A 25,351-nucleotide genomic window follows, 5' to 3' on the forward strand; every position below is an offset into this window, starting at 1 on the left:
AGAGAGAGAGAGAGAGATATATATATATATATAGAGAGAGAGAGAGAGAGAGGGAGAGGAGAGTTCAACTTTCTTCTTCAAGTAAAAGCTGTTTCCATTTGGCAGTCAATGAAATACTTAATGAAAATAAATGATAAACCACAAGAATTCAAAAATATATTTCCAGAACCGATGTATGCAGGCTACTTTCCATAGTCAAACAATAAAAAAATTTTGTTGAAAAAGAAAAGGATTAAAACTAATAAATCGAAAATGAATCACTCTTTAGGTTGAACATGTTAAGAAATGAAATGTCGTTTTTGACAGACATTTTCATTGATCAGAAAAAAATATAATCATTTATATTTAATTATTTTATTACTTCAGTTCAATCACTCTACCAATAATATAAAAAAAAAAATTAAATTCCTTAACAGCATTTAAGAAAAAAGAAAACATTTAAATACATAAACGATGATTGTAAATGTTAAATTTGTATTGGTGGAACATGACAAATACTTTATATATAATCTTTGCACTTTCTTGAGACTGGTTATTATTGTTTAAATAAATAAATTTTATCCAATTTTAGTCTCAAAACAATTAATATTTCTTTATAAGGCTGACGTTTTGACCAATTCGGCCATCCTAAAGTACAATCTTAATACAATTTTAGAACCATATCATTTTAAAAAAACAACTTTATTCAGGCTATTCTGCCCAGGTCATTAATTTCAGTCTACAATTACCCTATTTTGTCAATTCTTCACATTAAATTAAAATTAAAACTTTTTATCACAGTCAACCTTCTCTATTATAATTTATCACAACTACTATAATTGAGAGAAAAAAAAGAGATAAATTATAATACAGAAGGTTGACTAAGATAAAAACTTTTAATTTTTAATTTAATGTAAAGAATTGATTTTAATTTGATAGCCGAAATGGCCGAAAAGTCGGACTATATAAAAATTGTTTTGAGATTAAAATTGAATAAAATTTATTTATTTAAACAATACCAAATACTATTTTTCCTTTAGCTTGTCCTCGAGGGCTTTGGGGAAAAGACTGCAAGCGGCCATGTGACTGCCCATCGGGATACACTTGCCACCACTTGACAGGAGACTGTTTTGTTGACGACAGGCCGCCAAGGAGGACGACCACCCCCACAACAACAACAACCACAACCACAACCAGTAGGCCAACTACAACTATCACCACTCCAACAACCGAAGGTACGACGTTAGAGACAGTGAAGACTCCTGTCTTCCGATTCCCTCCACCTCCATGGGTCGAATCTGCTGCCGATAACAAGAAGACTACGACACGTCAAGTGAAGAAAGATGAAGCTCCCCCGACAAAAGAGATGGACGTTACTCAAGAAACTTCCGCATTGACTACAAAAAAAGCTCTGCTTGAAATTCCCCTACCTACGTTAGCAAGAGAAGAAATGCCAATTAAAACTCGAGTCGAAAGACCAACAACCATTAAGCTTTTCCCCTCTCTCTTAAACGAAGAAATAGCTAACAAAAAAGTTATCGACGAAAGTAAAACCTTTAAAGAATTAGAAACGATAGAGGAGTTTCCAATAAAACCTCTTTTATCAACAGTTTCATCAAAGTCAACAGAAAGAGATGTATTACAAAGTAAAGTGAATTTAAAAATGGAAGGTGTGACATTACCTAAAGAAATAACAACGCCCATTCCAACTAGTCCATCAACAGGATTTCCAAATATCATTCAAGTCCATACTGTCACTATTGAAACTCCACCACCAATTCATTTTACAACTCAGCACAAAAATATTACACAAACCTCGTCACCAGCCATGATATCCCATATACCTGATTCAACCTATATAGATCCAATATATACAGTTAATACTAAATTACCGGACGATGTAACACAAAGTCCCACCATAGTTACTGAAACTGCTACTACCCAACAAAGTTTGCATAGCACGAAACCAGTAGAAAATACACTCAAAAATGAAATTCAAACAAATATGACTGGTACTTCAATAAACAGTCCTACAACAGAAAGAACTGTACAAACCACAACCCAAGATACAATATCCAGATGGGAACCGTATTCATCGGTGAATCCAAGATTTGCTATTTCTTCTATTGAATTTCCAATCACGACAAAACAAATAACAAATGCTTATGAAAACGCAAATGAAAGAGAACCTATAGTAGAAAAGCAAGACCTACCATCTAGTCCACCTACAAAATTGATTCATTTGGAAGAAAAAAACTTTATCAGTACGTTATCAGATCTTAAAGCGACACCTGAAAATTTAGTTTCTGGTACTGAAAACGCTGCTATAAGGTCCACTTTAAATATTAAGATTCCATTTACTCATAAACAAGGATTCAGTTTGGCACCGTTGACATTTACCACAAGTAATATTTCTATTCCTTCCTCATCCAGTATTCCAAACGGCGGGGACGCAGCTAGTAATCCAAATTCTACAAGTTCTACACCACTAACTACCTATAATCATATAATTTCAAAAAATACTGCTATTCCTTTTCCTCCTTTTATACATTTAACCACTCCAACTACAACAATGTCAAATTTATTACCAATAACTTTGATAACAACCACTGACAATCCTACAACGACGAAATCCCACACAAGTCCCACAACCACCATTGAGTTGCCAAAAACTGCTGTCATGAATACAAGCTCACCATTAACGTTTCTAAGCACAATAATTCCTTCAACTATCAGAAAAACTGCAGAGAATTTCACTCCTTCAACAGCAACGCCAATTAGTACTCCAATAACCTTCGCGTCTACTTCAGTCACTAAACCCACTACCATTCTAGAGTCCCCAACTGTTACGACAGTTAAAATTATTGCATCAAAATTTACTGTCCCCCAGGAAGTATCTGAAAAAGAAATTGATTATGACACCATTAAGCCCCAATTAAAAGAAACCGATCCCACCGTAGTACCAATACCAACTTTGTCAACCGACATATTCAAGGACTTAAATACCCATAAGAAATTAAAACCTGATGAAGTACATAGCAGCTATTCGGGGCAAGACAAACCTAAAAAGAAACACGAAAAAATTAAGTCGAAAAATGTGAATACAAAGGAATTTCCTTCTATCTATCAAACAAAGACTGAAAAGCATGATGAAACTATAATGCAACATACGACTGAAATATCTCTTAGAAGTATTTTACAAGCTGCAACATTCAAGAACAGGATTATAACAACCAAATCACCTAGACCAACAAAAGTTCAACCACTACCAGACTTTATGAACATAAATGTTGTTACCGAAAAAAGGCCCACGATGGAAGCTGCCAGCAGTGCTCCCACGCCATCCAACCCTAATCATTTATGGTATGCGCTTAAGAAACAAAACTTTTCCAATACTGAATATTTGGAACCGTTGGATATTTTGAGAGAGCCAACTGACACTTCAGAATCGATTTTGGTCTCGACTGAGGTGAATAGAGTAATGGAATCGAATACCATTGACTATCGGAAGAGCTCTGAAGAACCAATGAAAAAAGTAATGACCGAAGAGGAAGAAACCAATTACTCGTTGATCTTCAACAAGATCAAGTTCAATATGACTGATAGCATTGCGGCAGGAGTCAAGCTTTCTCGGGAGGAGAGCTCCTACATTCACCTCCCGATGATCCTCGTCTTGGGGATAGCTTTGATGACGCTTCTCCTCCTCACGCTGACCCTCTGGGTGTACCTGAAACGGCGGCGGCAGCAAGCGGAGCCCTTTCCTCCTTGCATAATGGCATACGCGATGGAAGAACAACCAGCGATGGGTAAGCATTAAAAAGCTAAATAAATATAAGGTCATTAAAGTTTTATTTATAATCAATTGTGGCGCTGAGAACCCGAGTGGACAAACCAATCTTGATTAATACATGCACTGTCATTAGAGATCGTATGTTAAACTGGCGATATCTCTTAAATGATTTTGAAATTAATAACATTTTTTCACAGCAAATAGACAGCGTGACCTACAATGCCTTGGTAATTAAAATTCAATTTCCACACAAATGTGGGACACAGTTCACGCTGGTTCTCCGTGCCTTTATTATAGAGTGCAATAAAAATATTATATTATGCTTGTATTTTTTCAGGCATAGTTTACTTCAACCATAAGTGTTGTTAATTCAATGTGTATCTATTTCAAAAAAGTAAATCAAATTCTAAAACGCTCCAACAACATACCGTTGATTTTCATTAATAATGATACATCTGAAAAAAACATTTTTTCTTTTTAATTTTGTGTTTGACATATTCCACACATTGTCCCGTAGACTTCAGTTACTTAGTGACATTCCTACTTTAGCGCCGTCTAAGGACAAAGTAACCCTGAGTAGAAAGTAACCCCAGTCTATGGTGCTATTCGGTTGTAAAATAAGTTTGTAGCGTTTTTACTGCTGATTTCAATATAAACTTCAGATTTTTGTAAATATTTTTAATCGATTATATATGAGCTATTTTGATCTATTACATGTTTCCATCTTTCAGGTTTTTTTTTAATTCCGTCCTCCCAGAACTTTTCAGATTTTTGCGCAATGCGCAATTGCGTCCTCTATTTGCGTTTTGCAGACCTCGAGAGAATTAAAGTGTGTCCCGTTAAGAGAATTTTGAAGGTCGCAAAATAAGTGAAAATCTGTTGGGGCAAGGTGTGGTGAATAGGATGGATGGGGATCACATCCCAGCCAAACTCCAATAATTTCTAAAAAAAAACGCTAATGGATATTCGGTCCAATAAATTATTTTCCCCTAAATTGTGAGGAACCCATTTTCGAAATACATATTCCGCATCCCCCAAATGATTTGAGACACTTGCATGAGATCTTTTAAACGTTTCTGCGAAATCCCGTGTCTTGGAGTGAGGGTTGTCTGTGACAAATGCTTGAATTTGTTCTTCATCAACAGTTGAAGGACGACCCGAGCGCTTTGCGTCTTCCAAGTCAAAATTTCCGGTTCTGAACCGAGCAAACCATTTACGGACGGTGCTCTCTTAAGACATCACCGCCATTCACACTGCAAATTTTGTTAACCGTCTGTGCAGCGGATTTTACCTTTCGGAAATAAAAAATCATTAAATGACAAAAATTAATTTTTTTTTCTCTTCCATCTTGAGCAAGCAAAATACTACTTAAAGATAAGGAATTTCTGTTGAAACTGATGCATAAAAGCATCTTTTTTATGATATGTAAAGATTATTGACCAAGTAAACATTATTTTATAAAAACAGACAGGATTAAATTGAAATATTGAAAAACGCTACGAACTTATTTTACAACCCAATATATTTAGAATACGTCAAATTCAAATTAAAATCATATATTTTTTTTATCAGATTTGCCATTATTTAAGCAAATCATTCAGCTGCACTAAGAAGTTTTTTTTGGAATTAAAGTTGCCATATGAAATATAGTGAAATAGTTCGATAAATATCACTTTAAAACTTATTGTAATAAGATTATAATATAGGTTGATTTTTGCCTCATGAACTCTTAAACTATTTCTTAATGCGAAGTGTTAATTCATTTGAATTTCTATTTATTTAAAGTGCATAGAGTTTAGTATGGTATATATGTATTAAGACGGAAATATTAAATTGCATGAGCAGGTTTTCTGCGCTATGGCTAGGAAATTAAAGGAAAAACTTTCATAACGTCTAAGTGAGGAGTCAAACAAAATATAGCAAAAATTATACATTTTATTTCTCAAGCAAAACTTGCTTAAGGTCGATTTTGTTTAGTTAAAGTTATCGTAATATGATTCGTTGTGGATTACATGTTTCTGATCACACCAAGAGTATTCTTTAAATTCTCAGATAAAATATTGAGAAGCCCAGAAGGGACTTATTCAACAACAAATCAACCTACATACCAATTTCCAACCCTTTACCACAATTCAAAGGACTGTAAGCAGAGTTGAGCAAAAATTAGATATGGTTGAGACTAATAGCCAAAATTATCATGGATACAATACTTATTTGTCAATAGTTCATTCATGAATAACTATCGTATCAATGGCAATTTTAGCTATTAGTTTCGAAATTTTTACTTAAATTCACCTCAACTTTTATAAAAGAGGTCGCAGGTGGTGCACGAACATTGCTTGAAAAAATATACGTAAATCGATCGGAAATCCCTAAAACACCCAAAACTGTGTTCTATTAACTTCGGGGAAAACACAAAAAAAAAGTTAATCGTGTAACATGTATAAGAATTATTGACAAATGCATATAAAAATAATCGTTATGTTTTAAGGTTATTCATTCTCGAAAACACAAAATAACCTTTCAAATAGTAACGTTTATAATTTTTGGTTGTTCAGTCTCATTTCTAATTAAATTTTCAAGGAACAGGGTAAATACCAAAATAAGTTTATTTAAATGAATAAGATTAAATCTAATAAATTTGTCGCTTTTAAACTATTGTTTCCTCTTAACCTCCAATTTTATTTACAAGATTAAAACTTCTTTTTTTTAACTCTCCCCTATTTGCCCAAAAATTCATCCAAGTATTTTCATACAATAATTATTGTTTCACACTACTTAAAACTAACTAACATGTGTGAAGTTTCAAACAGTTATAAAAAATTTTGCCTTAGTCCAAAAAAAAATTGCAGAATATTCGTTTGTACTATAAAATACAACCATACTACACAATATGAATAAATTAGTAAAGCAATAAAAATAATAAACAATAAAAATGAAAAAAGGATTTTCTTCCAAATAGTTTTTTCTTGTTATACTTCTTACGGTTATGTAAAAATAAGGATCAATTATAGAAAAGAATCAAAAATAGAAAAATTGGATAAAATTTATTTATTTAAACAAAGATCAACAATTTATTATAATAGAGGATAAACAAAATTTTTAACATTTATCCTTCAAACATTATTTATTTATTATTGTTAATTATTTTTTGTATGGATAATCACTAAATCATGTTATTGAGGAATTTATTTCATTTTCCAGATTGTGATAGCTATGATCCGGCATTCTTCTGTCCAACATTTACCAATAACTATGCAGAGAGAATCAATAGAGGTGAATACTGTTAAATTTAAATTATATTCAATATTTTAAAATAAAAAATTAGGATCCAATGACAAATCATATAATGGTATGGTAAAAAATTAATTGTAACCAAAACAAAATGAAGAAAAACATCTACCTCTACCCCTAGCGTAAACAAGGACTGCCTTTGTAAATACTCTCCTAAATTGCAACGTACCAACTTAATCTTAATATTACCTCATAAAAAAAAAGATAAATATCAAAAAACTTTTTTAATAGTTATTAAATACTATAAGTTGGCATTGAAAATATTATGTTAGACATTTTTTTAATAATGATTTGGTGCACAACGAACGAAGGAAATGGTGTTGGTTTGATAGGCAGACCCTCTTCCATCTTAAATTACATGAAGAGTTTTCGGTTCAGTACTTAGTAAGGAAGTAGACTAATGGTTTATCAGGAAAGTGATTTTAGTCAGCTCAAACAGGTTTCCTCCCAACTAAAGGTTTCCAAATGCTCTCCCTTCATATTTTGAAGTGTTGCGTTTGATACATAGTATCCCAAAAGCCGTCTGTTGGATGTCTGTCATCCTCGTGTCTTCTTTGGAAGTATTGCGTCTTAGATTATGATTATTAGAATCCTTTATTATTAGTGCTTTCAAGCTATCGGTTCTAACCACCTCAACATCAATGAAATTTGTGCTAACTGTAAGAAACACATTGCGCTAGCGAGATTGAAACGAAAGTAATGAAAAATTTATCAAAGGACCGTCTCCATTAAAAAAATATCTACTGATTTTGAAATGATCTGAAGGAGGCTGGTCATTAAATTAACTCTCAATAATCATCCTAAAAGAAAAAAGAAGTGCATTATAATGCCCGCTGACTCTTGGTTTCAAATCCTCCCCGAGTTGACTTTCCAATCGTTTTTGTACCCCCTATCTGGTCGTTTCTGATATGCAGAAGTGAAAAGGAGTCAAGGATTCGAACCGGTGCCGCTCCAGTTACAAGGTTGATAAGGTGACGTTTTAAATCCCTAAGCAACAAACGGCCTAATTTTGACTTTCAAACTAATTTTTAGTACAGCTATTAAATATATATTTTTGTAATTATAGAACATTCTTTCCCTAGAATTGCGTGAGCTGAATTATGATCATCCCAGGAGAAGCCAGCCGGAGCCCCTCTACTCTGAAATTTTTAACTGACTTTCAACAATCAAATAATGATTAATGTATTATTTTGTATGTTGTATTTTTTAGATATGTAATTATTTCATAAGTTTTTAATAAATGTTTTTTAAATATAGTATGAAATTGATTTATTGCCAATATAGATAACACCATAAAACGGGAGAGAGAGAGAGAGAGAGAGAGAGAGAGAGAGAGAGAGAGAGAGAGAGAGAGAGTGAGAGAGAGAGTTTTTATTTCTAGAAAATGTAAAATAAAAAAAAAATTGTAAGTACCTACATAAAAAAGAATATTTATGAAGTATTTCTTTATTTATAAATATCCATTTGCTCAATTCTAATGATCCTTAAGCGAAACTCTTTTGGTAGAAGTGGGAAAATGGCGGAACCCTTTTAGCTGAAGTTTGAAAATGGCGAAACCCCTACTGTATCATTTGATACAAATAAAGCGGTTTGTATTTGTGAAGCTAAGAAAGGCTAGGAAAAATACATATGCGCACAATGTGAAGAAAATCTTAGATGGTTAGGTTCAAAACTGTGTCTAATTGACGTGAAATGACTCATTCCTAAATTATTTGGTAGAACACCTACCCTGGGAGGTCTGGAATCCAGAAGAGAGGAACACTATTTTCAACATTATCTGACCACTAAATTATGTAGATGACCTTGACGTCACAGGTGCGTTGATAGCGCCATATAAATCCTTTATTAATTAATGAAGATATAGTCGAAGACCTGTTTTACTAAAAATTATTAGCTGAGGAGTTAAAACCCACAAATGAATATTAAGGATTGACTCATGTACTTTTGAGCAAAAACCTGAAACGTTTCGAAAACTGAAACGTATTGTCAACTCCGAACATGAGGCCAAAGTAAGTAAACGTGATGCAGTGGTTTGTTAGGGTCAAAAAGTGAAAATTCGCAGTATATGATTAGCAGGAACGTATTTAACTTACGTCTAAGTCGAATCAAATTTTTTTTTAATTTCAATTAAAATAATACAATATTCAGTTTCCGTATTAACAACTTGTCTTGTAAATTATTAATACAACAAATATTGAATAAAATTAAATTCAGAGAGATAAAACAGATCGTCGCATTGTTTACCTATTCAATTAAAATAAATAAGAATTTTATTTCCATCTATATTCTATATTTCTTATTAAAAATAGCTCTCTGTAAATATACAATTACAAATAACAAACTACATAACAACATCAAATGGCATACTATTAATATGAAATTTGTATTTAGATTACCTCTGATATTGAATGTTTGCTCGTCGAATCATCATTCCTCCTTTAGAATATTCCTCCAATTGGCCTTCGATTCTAGTACGCTCAATGAATCAAGCACATCCAGATTTTAGAGAATAAGTAGAGAAACTAATTTATAGAAGAGGAGCTCCTTGCTCCTAGCCAAAGTCATTTCTTTCATAGTTCCCATTATCGTCCAGGACTAAAAATAAAACATTGTACTTCTACATACTCCTATCGTATTTATACTATTATATTCTGTAACATTTTATAAATATGTTAATTATAACATATGTACCCTTGCTGCGTCACCTCTACCAAACCACGCTTGAAAAGCTGCAGAGCTATCAGAATTCCGTCCTCCGGCGAATCGTCCGTGGAACAACTCTAAAGATGGCCAAAAACACCACCATTCACCAGGAACTCCTTCTTCCCTCTGTGCCGAAGTTTATAGGCCGAAGGAACATCAAATTTTTTGATGGGCTGAAGGCCTGTGCCAACCCGCTCTTCAGAGAGATCGCCCCTCCAATAAGACCTGGGAGGTGGCAAAGCACTGTCCCCTTGGTAGACGTCTTCGCCGAGGGAAGGACTCCGAGCTCTGCAGCTTGAAGTCACCACACCACCACCAGCCGTAATGGTCCCTCTCCATTCTCTGTTAGCCCCCAGTTATTTTATACCACCAGTGTATACCCGCCTTCAGCGGACATTGTAATTAGTCTTGTAATGACATACGGCAAACAAAGATATAATTTGTCTTTTGTATGTATATATACCTATGTATTATATATTATTGTATTTTGTATTTAAATGAAAAATAAAGAGGCTTTGAAAATAAAATAATTATAACAAATGTAGACACATCTACAATAAGGAATCAACCAACATTTGTGAAGTTCTGTCTTATAAGATAAAACAGCCTGTCTTATAATAAAATTATGTTCAATAATTTTTTTGTTCAAATCGAAGGAATTAAAGGAACAAAGTTTCTCATTATAACACACAATCAGATTTAAGTAAATTGTTGGGTTTTTGCAGCGAAATGAATTTAATGAATTATGTTTTTCAGTATAGCTCTTAAAAAAAATGTTGGTTTTTCATTTTATATTAAGGTTCAATTCCTCATAGGTATGTAAAAACATACCTCGTATAAAAATACGAATTTGTTTCGGCATATTCAAACCTAATTTTTTATTTGTCCCTTTTTTTTCTAATTTGTTTTATTTCAAATCAAATAAATTATTTTTTAAACAAAATTTCCTTTGTTATATCTACGTTAAAAATTTAATTTAATTTTTTTTTTTATAAACAAGAAGTGTACTTTATAAATTTATAATTATTTTGACTCATAAAAAAAGATCCTTTGAGGAGACAGAATTTCACAACATATGTTTTTTTTTTATAAAACTGGATCAAAAGTAGGCTTGTGGTTTATTTTTTGGGGTATTGTTAACGTTTTAACCCAAATCAGTGCTACTACGACCACCTTCCTTACATTTTCCCAACGATCCGTTCTTAAATTAACTCCTATACCTCCCGAACCCCATCCCCCATTAACCTCACTTTCGGTTAGCAATGACCAGACGGACTTGGATGCAAAATAAAATGTCTAATAACAAAAATGGAAGAAACGGAAAAGTATCACCTATCAAATCAAATAATAATTAAATGATTCCTATTTCAATTAATTTTTAAGATATTATCATAAGTATATACTTAAATATTCAGATTAGGTCTTCCATTAACACTAATATAAAGTTATCTATCCTTCTACTATATTTTTTTTTATTCTTTCTATTTTCTATTTTCCAGAGGATTCCAAGATTTTGTTTATTTTTTTTTTTCAATTTTATACTACACCTCGATTAAGACCCTTTTCCAACGGAATAGTAACGGAGCTATAAATCATTTTAATTTGTGAAGATATTGAAATAAAGGTCCGTTTTAAGGCCTTAAAATTGATTCACCCGGTTGATAAACGGCTTTATTATTTACTGAACAAATTGACAAAACAAAACTATGAACGAGCGATTTCAATGCTCACAACCCATTATGGGGCTATCGAGAGGTCAAGTAATTGGACATTTCTTTTTAATTTAAATGTTTGGGCCTTTTTTTGTTAATTTTTACTTATTTAAACATTACTAGTTCAAACTCAAATACAGTCAAAGCCATTTAATCGTTTCCAAAACGTAAATTAATTCTAATATTCAAAATTGCTGCAACGTGAAGTATTCTCCGTACTTCATCAATTTCCACTTAAGTATGAACAGTTGTTAAATCACCTCCAAGGGAGCAGCATCATTTAACAAAAAAAAATTAAGCTTTAAACTTCTTAACATTATTGTTAAAGTTTAGAATTAAAAAGGATCATTATAAAAACACACAAAAAAAAACTATAATACAAAAGTTGGGTAAGAAAGCAAAATTGCAAAAGAAAATGTTTTTTTGTGCTGTCAACCTAAAACAAATTTATAATGTGTCACTAACACCATTAGAGTTGTCTCAACCCATCCCTAAAAGACAACCCGTTTAAGGAAGAAAACAGATAAAATAATTTGCTACAAAACATTTGAATGACAGGAATTACCTTGAACCACCAGGAGCGTGAGTCCTTGAACCGGTACTGGTGTCGGACCTTGTACGACCAGAACCGTGAGTCCTTGAACCACCACCGGTGTTGGACCTCGGACTACCAGGAGCGCGAGTTCTTGAACCACCACCATAGTCGGACCTCGGACCACCAGGAGCGCGAGTTCTTGAACCACCACCAGTGTCGGACCTTGCACCACCAGGAGAGTGAGTGGTGGGCCTTGAGTCATCAGAACTTACAACGCCTTCGGTTCCATTTTCAGGTAAAGAATCATCATAAAGGAAATCGCTTGGAAAGTGCTCCAGTTGGGTTATCCTCGTCACCTCTATCATAGTCTCAGGAGAACGGTAGATGAAGATCAATTTAGCGTACAAATATTCTTCAAGATCATAATTCTTCTCTTCCCGTGCCAGGTATATTGATTTGCAAATCTAAAAGGAAAAAAATACATATCCTAGTTATGGATGTACAGGCTGTTGTTTCAATATTTTAGCTACGTACATTCGTAATTGATAGAGAAACAGTTAATAATACATTGAATTTTTTTTTTAGTTTGTTGTTCAGAAGTTTTTGAAAGTCATCATGTTTAATTTTAAACTTATAAATAATTTAATGAAACGATTTTCCGAAACGTACAATAATTTACAATGGTTGTCTTTCTTTACTGTTGACACTACACTAATTCATACTGAAATCTGATGAAATCGTTTCCATACCAGAAAATTGTTAAATTAAATCACTTGTATCTAAATCAACCAATATTGCTATGCTATAAATATGGTAATTAATAAGAGTTAAAATGCATCTGAGCAGTGAACAAAGGTAGCCAGTGCCTATCAGTTCCACACGACAAACATAATAAAAAATATTCTTATTGCATGAGTACTGCATAAAACTGCGTTATACACCTTAGAATTTCATTAATCATTAAGCTACATAGAAAGCATAATTATAACTATGTATCTATTACGCTGTCTTGTTTTGAACTTTGTGGTCCATACAGCTCAGATGAATAGGCCAGACGATAAAATTAAGTTGTTTGGTCTGTTCATCAGAGGGTCGGAACAATTAAATATCAGAAAGCCGGAGATGGTTTTAATCTCTTCATTAGCATGTGATTACAGTTTATCACTAATAATCCTAAAAAATAAACTTCAAGAATAGTCTTTCTTCTGGATTACAATAAATAAAATTATGAGTCAAAATATCACCATACATATAAAATTACTCAAGTTGTTAGAAAAGACTGTGATTTTTGAAATGTGACTTCAAAGAACAACCATTTTCACAATTATTTTTTACGTTCTTTGTATTTTAAACCTTAAATTCGCAATGTAAAACATATTATATGCTATCATTTTTAATTTTGTCACTGTATACCAAAATCGTTGAGTATGAAAACGATAATTTCCATCTGTCAGACCGAATCTGAGATTCCAGCCTCGAAAGCATTAGCTTGAGTAATTTTGACCAAGATATGTTCTTTGGAAGATAGTGTTATCAAAGCTAGCCTTCACGAGCATTGCTCACTCTTCCTCCAAAGTGAAGAAGCGACTCAATGACGACTTACCTTCAAATTAAGACATGGAATGGTCATCTGATGGACCTGTGGGGGTTACAAACTTGAGTTCAGTTAGCTATTATTTTCGTTTGATTTGATTTTTTTAGTGTGTTAAACATTTTTTTGTAAAAATATTATGATCTATTTTAAATGATAATGAAGTGGTTTTCATTGTACTTGTGTAACATTAATTAGATTGGTAACACTGGAAGTAAGGCGAAGTGGTAAAATCCTAATGGTTACAATTGTCGTTCTTTGATAATTCAAACGTTCCTGTCAACTTCAAAAATTATAATATATGTTGCTCATTTGACAAAGAACGTTATGTTCTTTCATTTATCCAAATTAGAAATGCTTTGTTTAGGAATTATTATTAAATTTGGGAGAGTGTACAAACTTCGATAATCTATTTTTACATTCAAATGAAGAGATTAAAACCATTTCACACTTTGTGTTGCCTAGTCTAGAAGGTAAGTTGAGGCAATGGGCTCGCTTCTCGTTTTTTTAATAACATTACTTTTGGTCACTTAATCTGGGTTTAACCCTAATGCGAAGGGAGTGGAAATAGCTTTGCTAATAAAACTAGTTATTAACAAGTTAATAACTTTTTTAAACACTTCCTCAGAATAGTGTCAATAACACTTGATTCAAACTAATGTTTTGAAAATTATAGCAACTTTTCGTCCCTCGATGGAAACTAACTCTATTAAAACATTATTGCTAAGATTTAGATTTTTCCAGTAACCTTAAACCGTTCTCAGTGAGAACTCCAGACGGCATTTTAATGTGTTCCCCCCCCCCTCTTCCACTCTTAATTAGAAGATTATGAATAACACTGGTGATGTGTTGAACTATGTTATACGAATTTGTAATGTATAAAGTTATAACCCAATACAAAAATATTAAAAAGAATATTTCGTGACACAAAGGCACACACTATTATTAACCGCTAAAAGTGGGCCAATAAGACTCTATTATAACACATTAGTAATTTAAATACCAAGAAACAAGGCCGTATGACAGCACTAGTTTTACGTATATATTTAACATTTTGATTATTATTTTAATATTATATTAATTAATTAATTTATAAATTAACTTTGAATATAATATCAATAATTTTTAAATTTCATCATACTAAATATTCATTTTAAATATGAAGATAAATACCAATTCCACATAATCGGCTTGAGGCCAATCAATAAATTGAATTTCTTGTGAGACACGAAACCAGATCCTCCGCAGCACTCCAGCAATAACGGTGAAGATTAAAATGTATATTCCAATCATCCTGCAAATGTAACTGGTATTTAAAGAGATACCTTAAAGGATCATAATTAAAATTGTTTAATATAATATAGTGGTGGTTCCCTACAACTTTCTTTTTCATGGACACCCTCATCCGATGGCTATAATATCAAAGACTCACTAAATCATAAAATGTGTTTTCTTTCATGAACAGCAACACTTACACAATCATGTTTTTGGTATGAATGTGTACAATTAGCACTATTACTCATTGCCCAAGTTTGTGGCAGATTGTAATACATATCAACAATTACAGTAATTATTAATACTTAAACATGAATATGTAAAGACAGTGTATTGCTAAGCGATATGTCAACTGGAAAAGTTGAGAATACAAAGCGCTATTCATTTTACAAGTTATGTCTTGAATAATATTGTTCAATTTAATTATAACTAGCTGACCAGATAATGCTTCGCTATTGCTATATTTGAGGATCTATATAGAATCAATGAACACAATTGATAGTTTGTTATACATTTATATATCTAGTTAAATTAAACATAAACGTATACTTTATTATTATGATTTGGTAACATGAATTGATCCAATATATGCGATGACATTCGTTTTAGCATCTCACGAAAGAAAGTTTGAAATTACAAATTTGAAAATCTTTCCTTTATTTGAAACCCATATTTCTTCCTTATAAATTCAAAATTTTGTAAGTCCACTAATATAACTTTTGTCGATATCGGTTAAAAGAACAGACATTTAGCTTTCCAACAGTTATATTAACGTACGAATCGAATAAAATGCAGAGTAGTTATAAACAATTATATGACAAATAATCATTGGAGGGGGGAAAATCCTCGGAATAAATCTAGGTGAAAAATTTCTGATTTTTAATTTTTTTGAGAAACGGTATTTGGTACTTAGAGATGAAGCTAAAAACGATAATGATTTGTTCTTTTCTAAAAAAAAAAAAATTATTGACCTACTTTAATTTTTACGCTTAATTTTGTTCATAACTTTTTTTCTACTGGAGAATTCAGGGATTTCATTATCTTTAAACCTTCCCATCGTGAAGGAAACATTTTGAAAAAAATGTCACGTAAATCGATCCAGTAATTCTAAAGTTTACTGTGGACAAAGATTCGACCATACCCTTTTATATATATATATATCAAAGAAAACAATATTACCCCTTTCAAGTTTATTTCTGACATATAGGAAGGGAACGGGAGTTATCTAGAGGTAACCAATCTATTCTATCCATGGTGGGGGGTCAAGTTTTCAGCTCATGGGGTCGCCACAGAAACGAAAAAAAGCCGACCCCAGGCTGGATTCGAACCAGCACCGCCGCAGTTCACAGGTTTCCAAGACCTATTGCCTCAACCACCTGAGCTACGGACTGACACATGTTATAAACCGACACAGGTTATAAACCGTCCCTTTGGGAGTATTGGGAAGCGTTAGAATATCCCTTTTATTCAAAAAATGTGGTCAGGTTATTCCAGATAAGGTAAAACGGATAATGAAAAAACTATGGTGCGATGGTTCCATCACACAGCTTTCACTTAACACCCTAATTCCAGGTGAAATTCATCCTCGCTTGATACAGAACAAATGTGTATATCATTCTCCGTGGCAATGCTTTGCCATAAAAAGTTTTTAGATAGACCTTTCAGTTGGCGGGTTAACCGACTCCGATTTCAACAGTTTTAAAAATAATACTTTTAATAATATTTCTTGTTACTGAATTTTTACACATTTCTCTTAAGAACTATGATAGAAATATAACAATTTACCACAACTTACATTCTGTTCTTAACCATTTATTCAAAGCTATATTATTATGGAATCAATATTTAAAATACTAAAAATGATTTTCTGGATTCAATCATCCCGTTGACTGAAAGGCTCATATATAGGTTAAGTGAAATTAAAAAAGGACTATGGTGACATAACGGAAAAACCCACTGCGCATGCACCCGCCAATTTAACAGTGGAACTCCTATTATAACCGACATTTTGTTTATTCATTTTTTTTTTTTTCCATTTCCTTCAACGAAATATTATTTTATCTCAAATCTTAGTCTTTCCAATGGTATATATAGAAAGGCCACATTACTACTCTTATTTTCCGGAAATGTTTTTCAAACTGAAAAAAATATTTTTCGTCTTATCTCCTCAATTTAACGAGTAGTATAAGAGCCAGGAAGAAAAAAAGTCAGTTATCTCACCCCAATTTTTTATTACTTTTATGAAAACTATGTATAATTACTAGTCAAAACTGACGAGTCTGCCAAGTATAAGTAGGAGGAATAAATAATGGCGGCTGTTTCAAAACATTAATTTTTCATTCGGAGCTCGATAGCTTTAAAACTACCAACGACACTAGAAAATCTAAAAGAACATTATTTAGAAAAGAGTGAATTTGCTGAGATACTAAAACCAACGGAGCTATTTACGTCCAATAGTTCTCGAGATATAGCTTTTAAAAAAGTAATATTTCTTAGAAATGTACTGAAAGATTAGTAGTTAGTTAATTTAATTTATTTTGAGAAATCTATATCTCAGAAACTATGTGACGAATAGATGTCAATTAGCACTCAAATTAAAGCTAGTTTAACGCACTATAAAGTAGTTTATGACCTTTTCCTTCGTAGGAATGGTAGTTTTCATGATATTTCCTAAAATAAATTAACGTATAGTTGTTTGGACGATAAATTTGATTTATGAAAAACTTTATTTCAAAACCCATAGCACGTACAGGTGTCTGACAGCACTTAAATTAAAGCTAGTTAAATTTACTATAAAGTAGTTTATAACGTTTTTCTTTGTAGGACTAGTACTGTATGATATTTGACAAAATAAATTCACAAAACTGTTAATTTCTAGTTGTTCGTATAAAATGTTTACTTTTTGAAAAAATATATCTCTGGACCCATAGGATGCAGATATGTCTGCCAGCACTCAAAATAAAGGAAATTTAACTTACTATAAAATAGTTTATGACGCTTATCTTCGTAGGGGTAGTAGTTTTTATGATATTAACATATGTATATAAATTTGGCAAATGAAAATTTGCCCGAACAACTATAAATCCATTTATTTTAGCAAATATCATGAAAATTACTATTCCAACGAAGGTAAAGATCATAAACTACCTTTCAGTGCGTTAAACTAGCTTTAATTTGAGTGCTAACAGACATTTGTGCGTCATACGTTTTTCGAGATAAAGATTTTTCAAAATAAATTCACTAACTACTGATCCTTCAGTACGCTCTGTACAACATTTTTATGAAATGTTGCTTTTTAAAAAGCTATATCTCGAGAACTATTGAACGTAAATAGCTCTATTAGAGCTTACATTTTAGTAAATTTACTCTACTTTAAATGATATTCTCTTAGATTTTCTACTTTTGTCGGTAGTTTTAAAGATATAGAACTCCGAATGAAAAATTAATTATTTTTAATGTTTTGAAACAGCCGCCATTTATTATTCCCCCTACCTATACTTGGCAGACTCTTTAATTTTCACTAGTTTTCATTAAAGTAATAAAAAATTGGAGTGAAATAACTGCATTTTTTCCCTTCTTACGCTCTTGTACTAGAGGATAAGACCTCGGGTCCATATACAGTACAAGTTGGTGGATTGAAGATATATTAAGTTAGACAACATTAGTTGAGATAAAATATTCATTTTCCCCATTTTTTTGTGTCAACAATGTTGGAGGATAAATCAAAATATCTAGATTCTCATCCAAGGAATAGATTTAACCAGACCAAAAAATAACAGAATAATCATCCATAGCTAGGGATTTGACTGGTTCTAGTTTCATATTTGGGCCTTCAAGGTCTTCTAATTTTTCCCCCCCAGTATTCCTCCTGCTACATAATTATAAAACGTGAAAATAGGGATTGACATTCAAGTATGAAAGAAAAAAAATCAGCTGTACTAAGAAAATATAGCATGGTGTACATGGTGGCTACTGGCAGAGATTTTCTTTTTTTTAAGTAACTAAAATCACAACTATTTATAGAGCAGTAGTGAATATCAGATAGTCTTTAACAACCACTTTTTCTTAAAGGTATTTTAAAAGTATAAAAATATTTAGATAGAATACAGCGTATCTTAAATTTTTAGTTTCACAATTAATCAAGACATTTCTATAAAAAAATATTTCCTTTGAATGTCTATGTAAAATATGGTGTGTTATATTGTACAGTTAGAGGTAAAAGTGATAAAGCATTTTTTTGCAAAGAGGTTTGTGAATCTATGAATCTGCTTTAGATAACAGATACACCAGTAGGATTTACAGATTCCTAGATCTGCTATCTAAAGCAAATTCACAAGAAGTAGGCAATTCAATAACAATTTTGGGGTTCTTAATAAAAGCAAAGCTTCAGAGAAGAAAAATTTCTAAGAATTTTCTTGGAAAATGGCTATGATGCAGGAAAAAAACATAATTCCAGAAGAAAGGTTTAGAAAGAGTAGAGGTAAGTTTCCCAAGATAACATTTCAGCAATAACTTATTTCATTAATGTCATATTTGACCCAACAATCAACTAATATCTGAAATGATAAATGTTTATAATTTCATTTCTCACAACCTTTGCTGTGAATAAAATTGTCTAAAATAATTATTAAATCTGAGATTTCCCCAGTATTGTCATAGAAAATAGATTTTATTATTTTTGTTTGTAAATGAAATGGTAGATGGCGACACTATAATACTGCTGAAATAATTGTATATGTTGTATATCTAATTAAAAAGATAATGATTAAGAAAATTGAATTCAATATTATCTTCTGAGCATGCTAACTGTAAAAGCAGAAGAGAAGTTCTACAATAAATATATAAAGTATATTGATAAATAGACAATGGAAAGGGGATGATGAGACTATAATTTTAAAAGTAATTCACAACATGAAATGTTTAAAAAAGTTATATTTTACTTTTAAAATGAAATTAAGACAGTAATATCATACATTTCACATCAAGAATCAAAGATGCACAACTCAAAAAATGTGTTTTTGTTAGATGAAACAATAGATACAGGTCAAGTTCAATGTAGAAACTCCCTCCCTCCCCAAAATGTTTCCTCTAACATGTGGTTCCCAAACTAAAGAGGTCTGCAGACCACTAAGCCAGAAACTGAACTATATGCGGACCACTCACACACCCTACTAGGAGCTAAGAGGGACCCCCCCAGGAAAATGTATGAAAATAAATTATATTACTTTTTGAAAAGAGTGCATTTTGAGTCACTTTTCCTGCTAAGATACTTTAATTAACTCTCAAACATAAGGAAAGGTAACCAATAAAATAATTCTTCTACTAAGCCCTACCAAAACTTGGGTAGCCAGACCCTCCTGCGCCCCACTCCCATGGCTCTCACGGACCACTACTCTAACATATGTTGCTGGCAGATCACCTCATATGCCTATTGGCTTAGCATGCTATTTGATGGCTGGTTGCACTTTAGGATGAAAAGGGCCCAACTACTAAAATATTTGACATAGATAGACTTTTTGAGTTGTGGATTTTCCATTCTGGATGTGTAATATATCATTTCAAAGGAACTTCTCTATCTGAACAAAAAGATTTTTAACAATTTCTGCAGCTTTCATATGCATCGGCTTAGTTGTGAGTATATTAATCGGCATCTATTGCTAGTGTACATTGTTAACAAGTTGGCTTGTGATTCATGTTATCCAGACCTTGTCAGCTACACTATGCTAGCATATTTGCTTAATATTCTAGCTGATAACAAATTTTAATATAAGTGAAAATATGCACCTCACTTCTAATAAATTAATAATAATTAAAACCTAAGAAGCCTTATCAGCAGTGAATAGAACAATATTTTTACATTTTTGTCAGAATAGAAAATAACGGTTTAGGAAAAAGTATTCGCACACCAAGTTTTTATAAAATTTGTTAACATAAGGGAATAAAAACCACCCAACTTCACATAAGTAAAAAGTACATTATAAACTGAAAAAAAAAAATTATGTAAATACTTGCACTGTACAAAACTTCTTAATTTCATTGATTAAAAACTAAAAATTAAAGCCATAGAATAAAAGTATTGCATCTTGTGATTATTATTAATTTTTGAACTAATAATAAATTTAATATTAAGTAAACGTCCATTGCCGTCAATAACTACAAGCAGGGACTGGGAGTGGTCCACATATGTTCGATTTATATTTTAATGGTCCAGAAATTTCTATGGGTTGGGAACCACCACAGTAAAATATCAAATGTGAATAAAACCCATTTTTCATATTGCTCCTCCTAGTAACTTTGATGAGAGAAACATGAAAAATGAATTTTTCCATGGTCAATACTTTACAAACGACGTGTCATCATGTATAAAAATGAAAATAATAATAAATATAGTAACTACCAATCATCAATAATCAGAAGCTAATGTCAGCCAGCACCCAGCGATGAGCTCACTTTTTCTTCAAATAACCAGCAGTATGGTGTCCAAATAATTATCTTCTTATAAAAGTAGAAATGGTCCAACCAAAATATCAGCACAACGGCATAAAAAGATGCAAGTACAAGGAAGGATTGTGTGAGTACAGCACTTCTTGATTCATCATTTTCAATATTCTCCTCCCCGAATCTGTATTTGTATTCATCTTAATAAAACACTGTCAATTGATCTAATTTCAATAACACTAACATTATCATTTAGATTTAAAAAACAAAACAAAGACACCAATAATTAATTAATAACTGGATTCCAAAACTACCCTTAATAAGCTCTTCCAGGTATTTAAAGAATAACATTTAAATTAAAGTACAAAATATTAATAATTTTATATTCATTCAAAAAATATACAAAAGGAAAAATGTTACCAAGAGGGGAAGGGTAAATTTAATAATTTGTAAATTAGGTATGTAAAAAAATTGAATAACAGGAAAATATAAATGTACACATCACCTTCCTATTCAGAACAATGTTGTATATTAAAAAAAAATTATAATTTTTTAAGGAATTAACAGTAGTAGTTAACAAAATTTAATAAAATTAATTTTTAAAAACTATTGAAACTAAAAACAAAAATTTCAAATTAACTAGTTATCTTTGATAATATTATCAATAGTCAAGGCGTGAAGTTGATTTAAGCACAGTAGATAGAAAAAAAAAAAACTTATTCGCAAAAAGTTAAAAAACTATTAAGACCAGAAAAATTTTATTTGGCTGAAAATATTTACTTTGGTAAGATGGAAGCAGTACGGAATTGTGGTGCCTTAAATCTTAAAAGAAGGACTATAATGGAAGAGGTAAGCTACAAGGAAAAGAAATGCCAAAAAGGCAGGTCTTATGATGGAATCCAGGATGTGGCAGAGGAGTGTGAACCTATCACTGGCTGCATTCTGTAATGTTAGATTACAATGGCAGATGTTCCTATTACCCTCAATGTAAACCTGAACACCCAGGAAATGGCCAACTACCCACTTTTTTGGCTTTACTTTTTCCTTGAAGAACAGAACACATGCCTCTATTTATATTATGAAAAAATAGCTGGTGAATTATTTACAAATAAACTCAACATTATTAATTAATAAAACTTCACCTCTGAGAGGGCTATAACAATATAAGAATTTTTTATTACTATTTTTTTTTTATATATCATGGTATAAAACAGCCTGATATTAGCTCTCTTCTGCTTTCACCACATTATTATTACTTTTGAAGCTGAGAAGCTAGTATTGACTTCAAAGGCTTTTTTAAGTGACCAGTGCAATGTTAATGAAAGGCACCAGTCTTTTAACGTTTTCATTACACTGGGGAGAATTAGTCTCCATACAACATTAAAGGAAAGGGTATGCTAGTGAAGGGTACCATTCTCCAGGCTTAGGAGATGACAAGTTTAAGGGGAACAAATTCTCAAAACTTTTGGATGTAAGAAAAGGAAGGAGGAATGATGTTGAAGTAGCAGCTTCAAAAAAATAATTACTAACCAAGTAGCAGCATCTTGGTACTGGGAACTTTTCAAACATACACACACACACACTTTTTCTTGAGTAAAACAAACTTTTGGTCAAATTTACTTCTCATATAAAGGAAGTACAAAATAGCGTGTCACTATATATTATGAAAACTCACATAAATCATGAGGGCTGGTCAATAAAGTCATTTAGAAAAATACATAAATTTCTTCTTTTCTGTCCTTGTTGCCAAAGAGCAAGTTACTCATTTTGTTATCTTCTTCATCTCATTCTAAATCCAGATCACCAAACAATTGTGTCACATTGTGAAGCATAGTACACAATTATTATTCTTGGCACATTTTACAAGCTGACTTGATAAATTTACTATAACAAAGGTAATCGAAGTCCGAAAACATAGTGTGATTGTTACAAGCACCTTTTTCAAAAGGTTGATATACTTTTAGTTCAGAGGAGTCATAAGGCAAGGCTCAATCCATATCCTACTAATGTGCATAGATCTCGGCTATCCAATGACAACTCTAGTGTATATTTCTTTGGGATCACAAGTAGCATGCACATTGAGAAAAGGATTTTCTTGCAGATTAATGTACTCATCTCCGTGTCAATTCGAATTCAGAATCATGGCTGGAGTCAATAGCGGTCAGAGATTATACTTGCATTGCCATAACTACTTTGCACCCACTTTTTCAATATTGGTTCTTAGAAACTATATCCATTAGTTTTCTTGTGCATTCATCCTATCAAATACTGCAATAACAGTGGGACATACTGTAACTTGAATAACTCTGTGTCCCGGTCCAATAATTTCTTCTAGGGATCTGCAGCATAGCTGGGATAGCATAAACATATTTTCATTTTATGAACAGATGACAAAACTCTTTGAATTTCATAATTTTTACCAAAAGATTAGTCTGCACTTACACAGTTTTCTTCAAAACAATAGTGATCTTTAAAGTCACTAATAAGAGTAGATTATTATGGAATGTACTATTTAGTATTTCTAACATTTACAAGATCTGCTATCACATGGTACAGGAATAACAATTTTTAAATTTAGAAATGAGTCTACTACAGACAAAACCTTGACATTTTGTCGCCCTGCAACATGAGACAAAACGTTGGCTCAATATAAATAGTTTAATCACCATTTTAGTTTATATATAAGATATTTGAGTTTTATTTAACCACACCCAGACCATCTTCCATTTACAAAAAGTATAAGGTTTTCCTTCAAATATTATGAATAAAAACAGAAAGATTTTCTTCACATTTCCTTCTAAACCTTCCAATTCTCCTCACCTGTAATATCTTTTGGTTGAGATTTCCATCATTTATCTACCTTACTCTTTGGTGTTATTGATCGCCCTTCAGGTACCATCTGACAAAATGTTTGAGACAACACTTAACAACCTTACACCTTCATATTCTAATAACATTTTATCTGGAGATTTCAACACCTACCTCTGACCAGACCTACCTGTTAAACCTCCTCTACTCCCTGAACCTCTAAGTAGTTCCTAACAATCCTACCCATCATAACCAGTTTCCAGACGCCTAGCTTATTCATCATTGACACTCCTAATAAACTACTTGTCTCATCTCAACATCCTTTTCCTATTCTATCTGCTTTATGCAGGTATTTTACAACATTCACACTCCATTGTTTCCCCCCTCCCCTGAACTATTTCTTTCCGAAACCCTAATGCCTGATCTAGACGCTATCTAGTGGGACCCTATTTACTCCTCAAATGCTGTCAATTCTATGGTAGAAATTTTAAACAACTCCCTTTATACTATTCTTGACTGCTACGCTTCTCTGTGACATCCTCTAGCACCCTGGTTGATTCCCCCACTGAAGGAGCATGAGACAAAAGATGCGGCAAGGCGAAGATCATAGTCACCCTAAAGCAATTCAATAGGATCCATTGTCTCCTTCCACTTAAAACCTTTCAACTCTTAGTTTCCTTTCTTGTTTTCCCTCACTTTGACTATGATTGCCTGGTATTTGGTGGACTTTTGGGTAATCTCGAATCTAAACTTAAACATCTTATGAATTGCATCTTAAACGTCTTGTTCATAACCCAGTATTACACCGAGTTGAAGTGGTTCTATCCATCCTTCCGATGCCAGTATTGCCTAGCTTCCTTTCTAATCCAAGTAATTAGTACTCAACACCCTTTCTGTGTCCTAGAAAATCTGCAATTTAAATTCTCAGTCCAATCCCATACTACCAAGTCTATCTTATTCAAAGAGTCTAAAAAATGAAATCTAAGCCTACAAAATGCAATGAAATAATAGGCAAACCTGTTAAACTTTTTAAGTAAAGTTAGAAAACAGAAGTAGAACAATGGATGAAATTTTAAAACAAGCAAAAATTAATACAAATTAGATATCTCATGATTGAATATACGATGTTGTTCAGATGAGATATGTTTTGTGAATGATTTATATATTTTATGGGATAACACTACAATATTTTATAACAAATTATGCCGAAAAGTGAGGGGAAATAA

At 32.2% G+C, this 25,351-nt stretch overlaps 2 protein-coding genes across 3 annotated transcripts in view; one reads left to right on the forward strand and one right to left on the reverse strand.

The window, feature by feature from the left end:
- LOC106677204 (mucin-2) overlaps positions 1-8,319 on the forward strand; it is an 18,532-nt gene extending 10,213 nt beyond the window's left edge. For both annotated transcript variants that reach the window (XM_024359408.2, XM_014414976.3), the window contains exons 5-7: positions 1,020-3,785; positions 6,974-7,045; positions 8,146-8,319. In XM_024359408.2, the coding sequence (XP_024215176.1) occupies positions 1,020-3,785; positions 6,974-7,045; positions 8,146-8,219 (2,912 nt within the window). In that variant the 3' untranslated portion in view covers positions 8,220-8,319. The remainder of the gene's footprint in view (positions 1-1,019; positions 3,786-6,973; positions 7,046-8,145) is intronic.
- The window catches only part of LOC136796123 (piezo-type mechanosensitive ion channel component-like), a 39,890-nt gene extending 18,595 nt beyond the window's left edge, over positions 1-21,295 (reverse strand). The window contains exons 1-4 of the mRNA XM_067048893.1: positions 21,277-21,295; positions 14,778-14,898; positions 12,044-12,477; positions 9,460-9,658 (exon numbers count right to left, since the gene is read on the reverse strand). Of these exons, the coding sequence (XP_066904994.1) occupies positions 9,646-9,658; positions 12,044-12,477; positions 14,778-14,897 (567 nt within the window). The 5' untranslated portion in view covers position 14,898; positions 21,277-21,295 and the 3' untranslated portion in view covers positions 9,460-9,645. The remainder of the gene's footprint in view (positions 1-9,459; positions 9,659-12,043; positions 12,478-14,777; positions 14,899-21,276) is intronic.
- Positions 21,296-25,351: the final 4,056 nt, after the last annotated feature.

Source organism: Halyomorpha halys, unplaced genomic scaffold (assembly GCF_000696795.3).
Source record: "Halyomorpha halys isolate HHAL.00 unplaced genomic scaffold, Hhal_1.1 Scaffold91.1, whole genome shotgun sequence".
Lineage (NCBI taxonomy): Eukaryota > Metazoa > Arthropoda > Insecta > Hemiptera > Pentatomidae > Halyomorpha > Halyomorpha halys.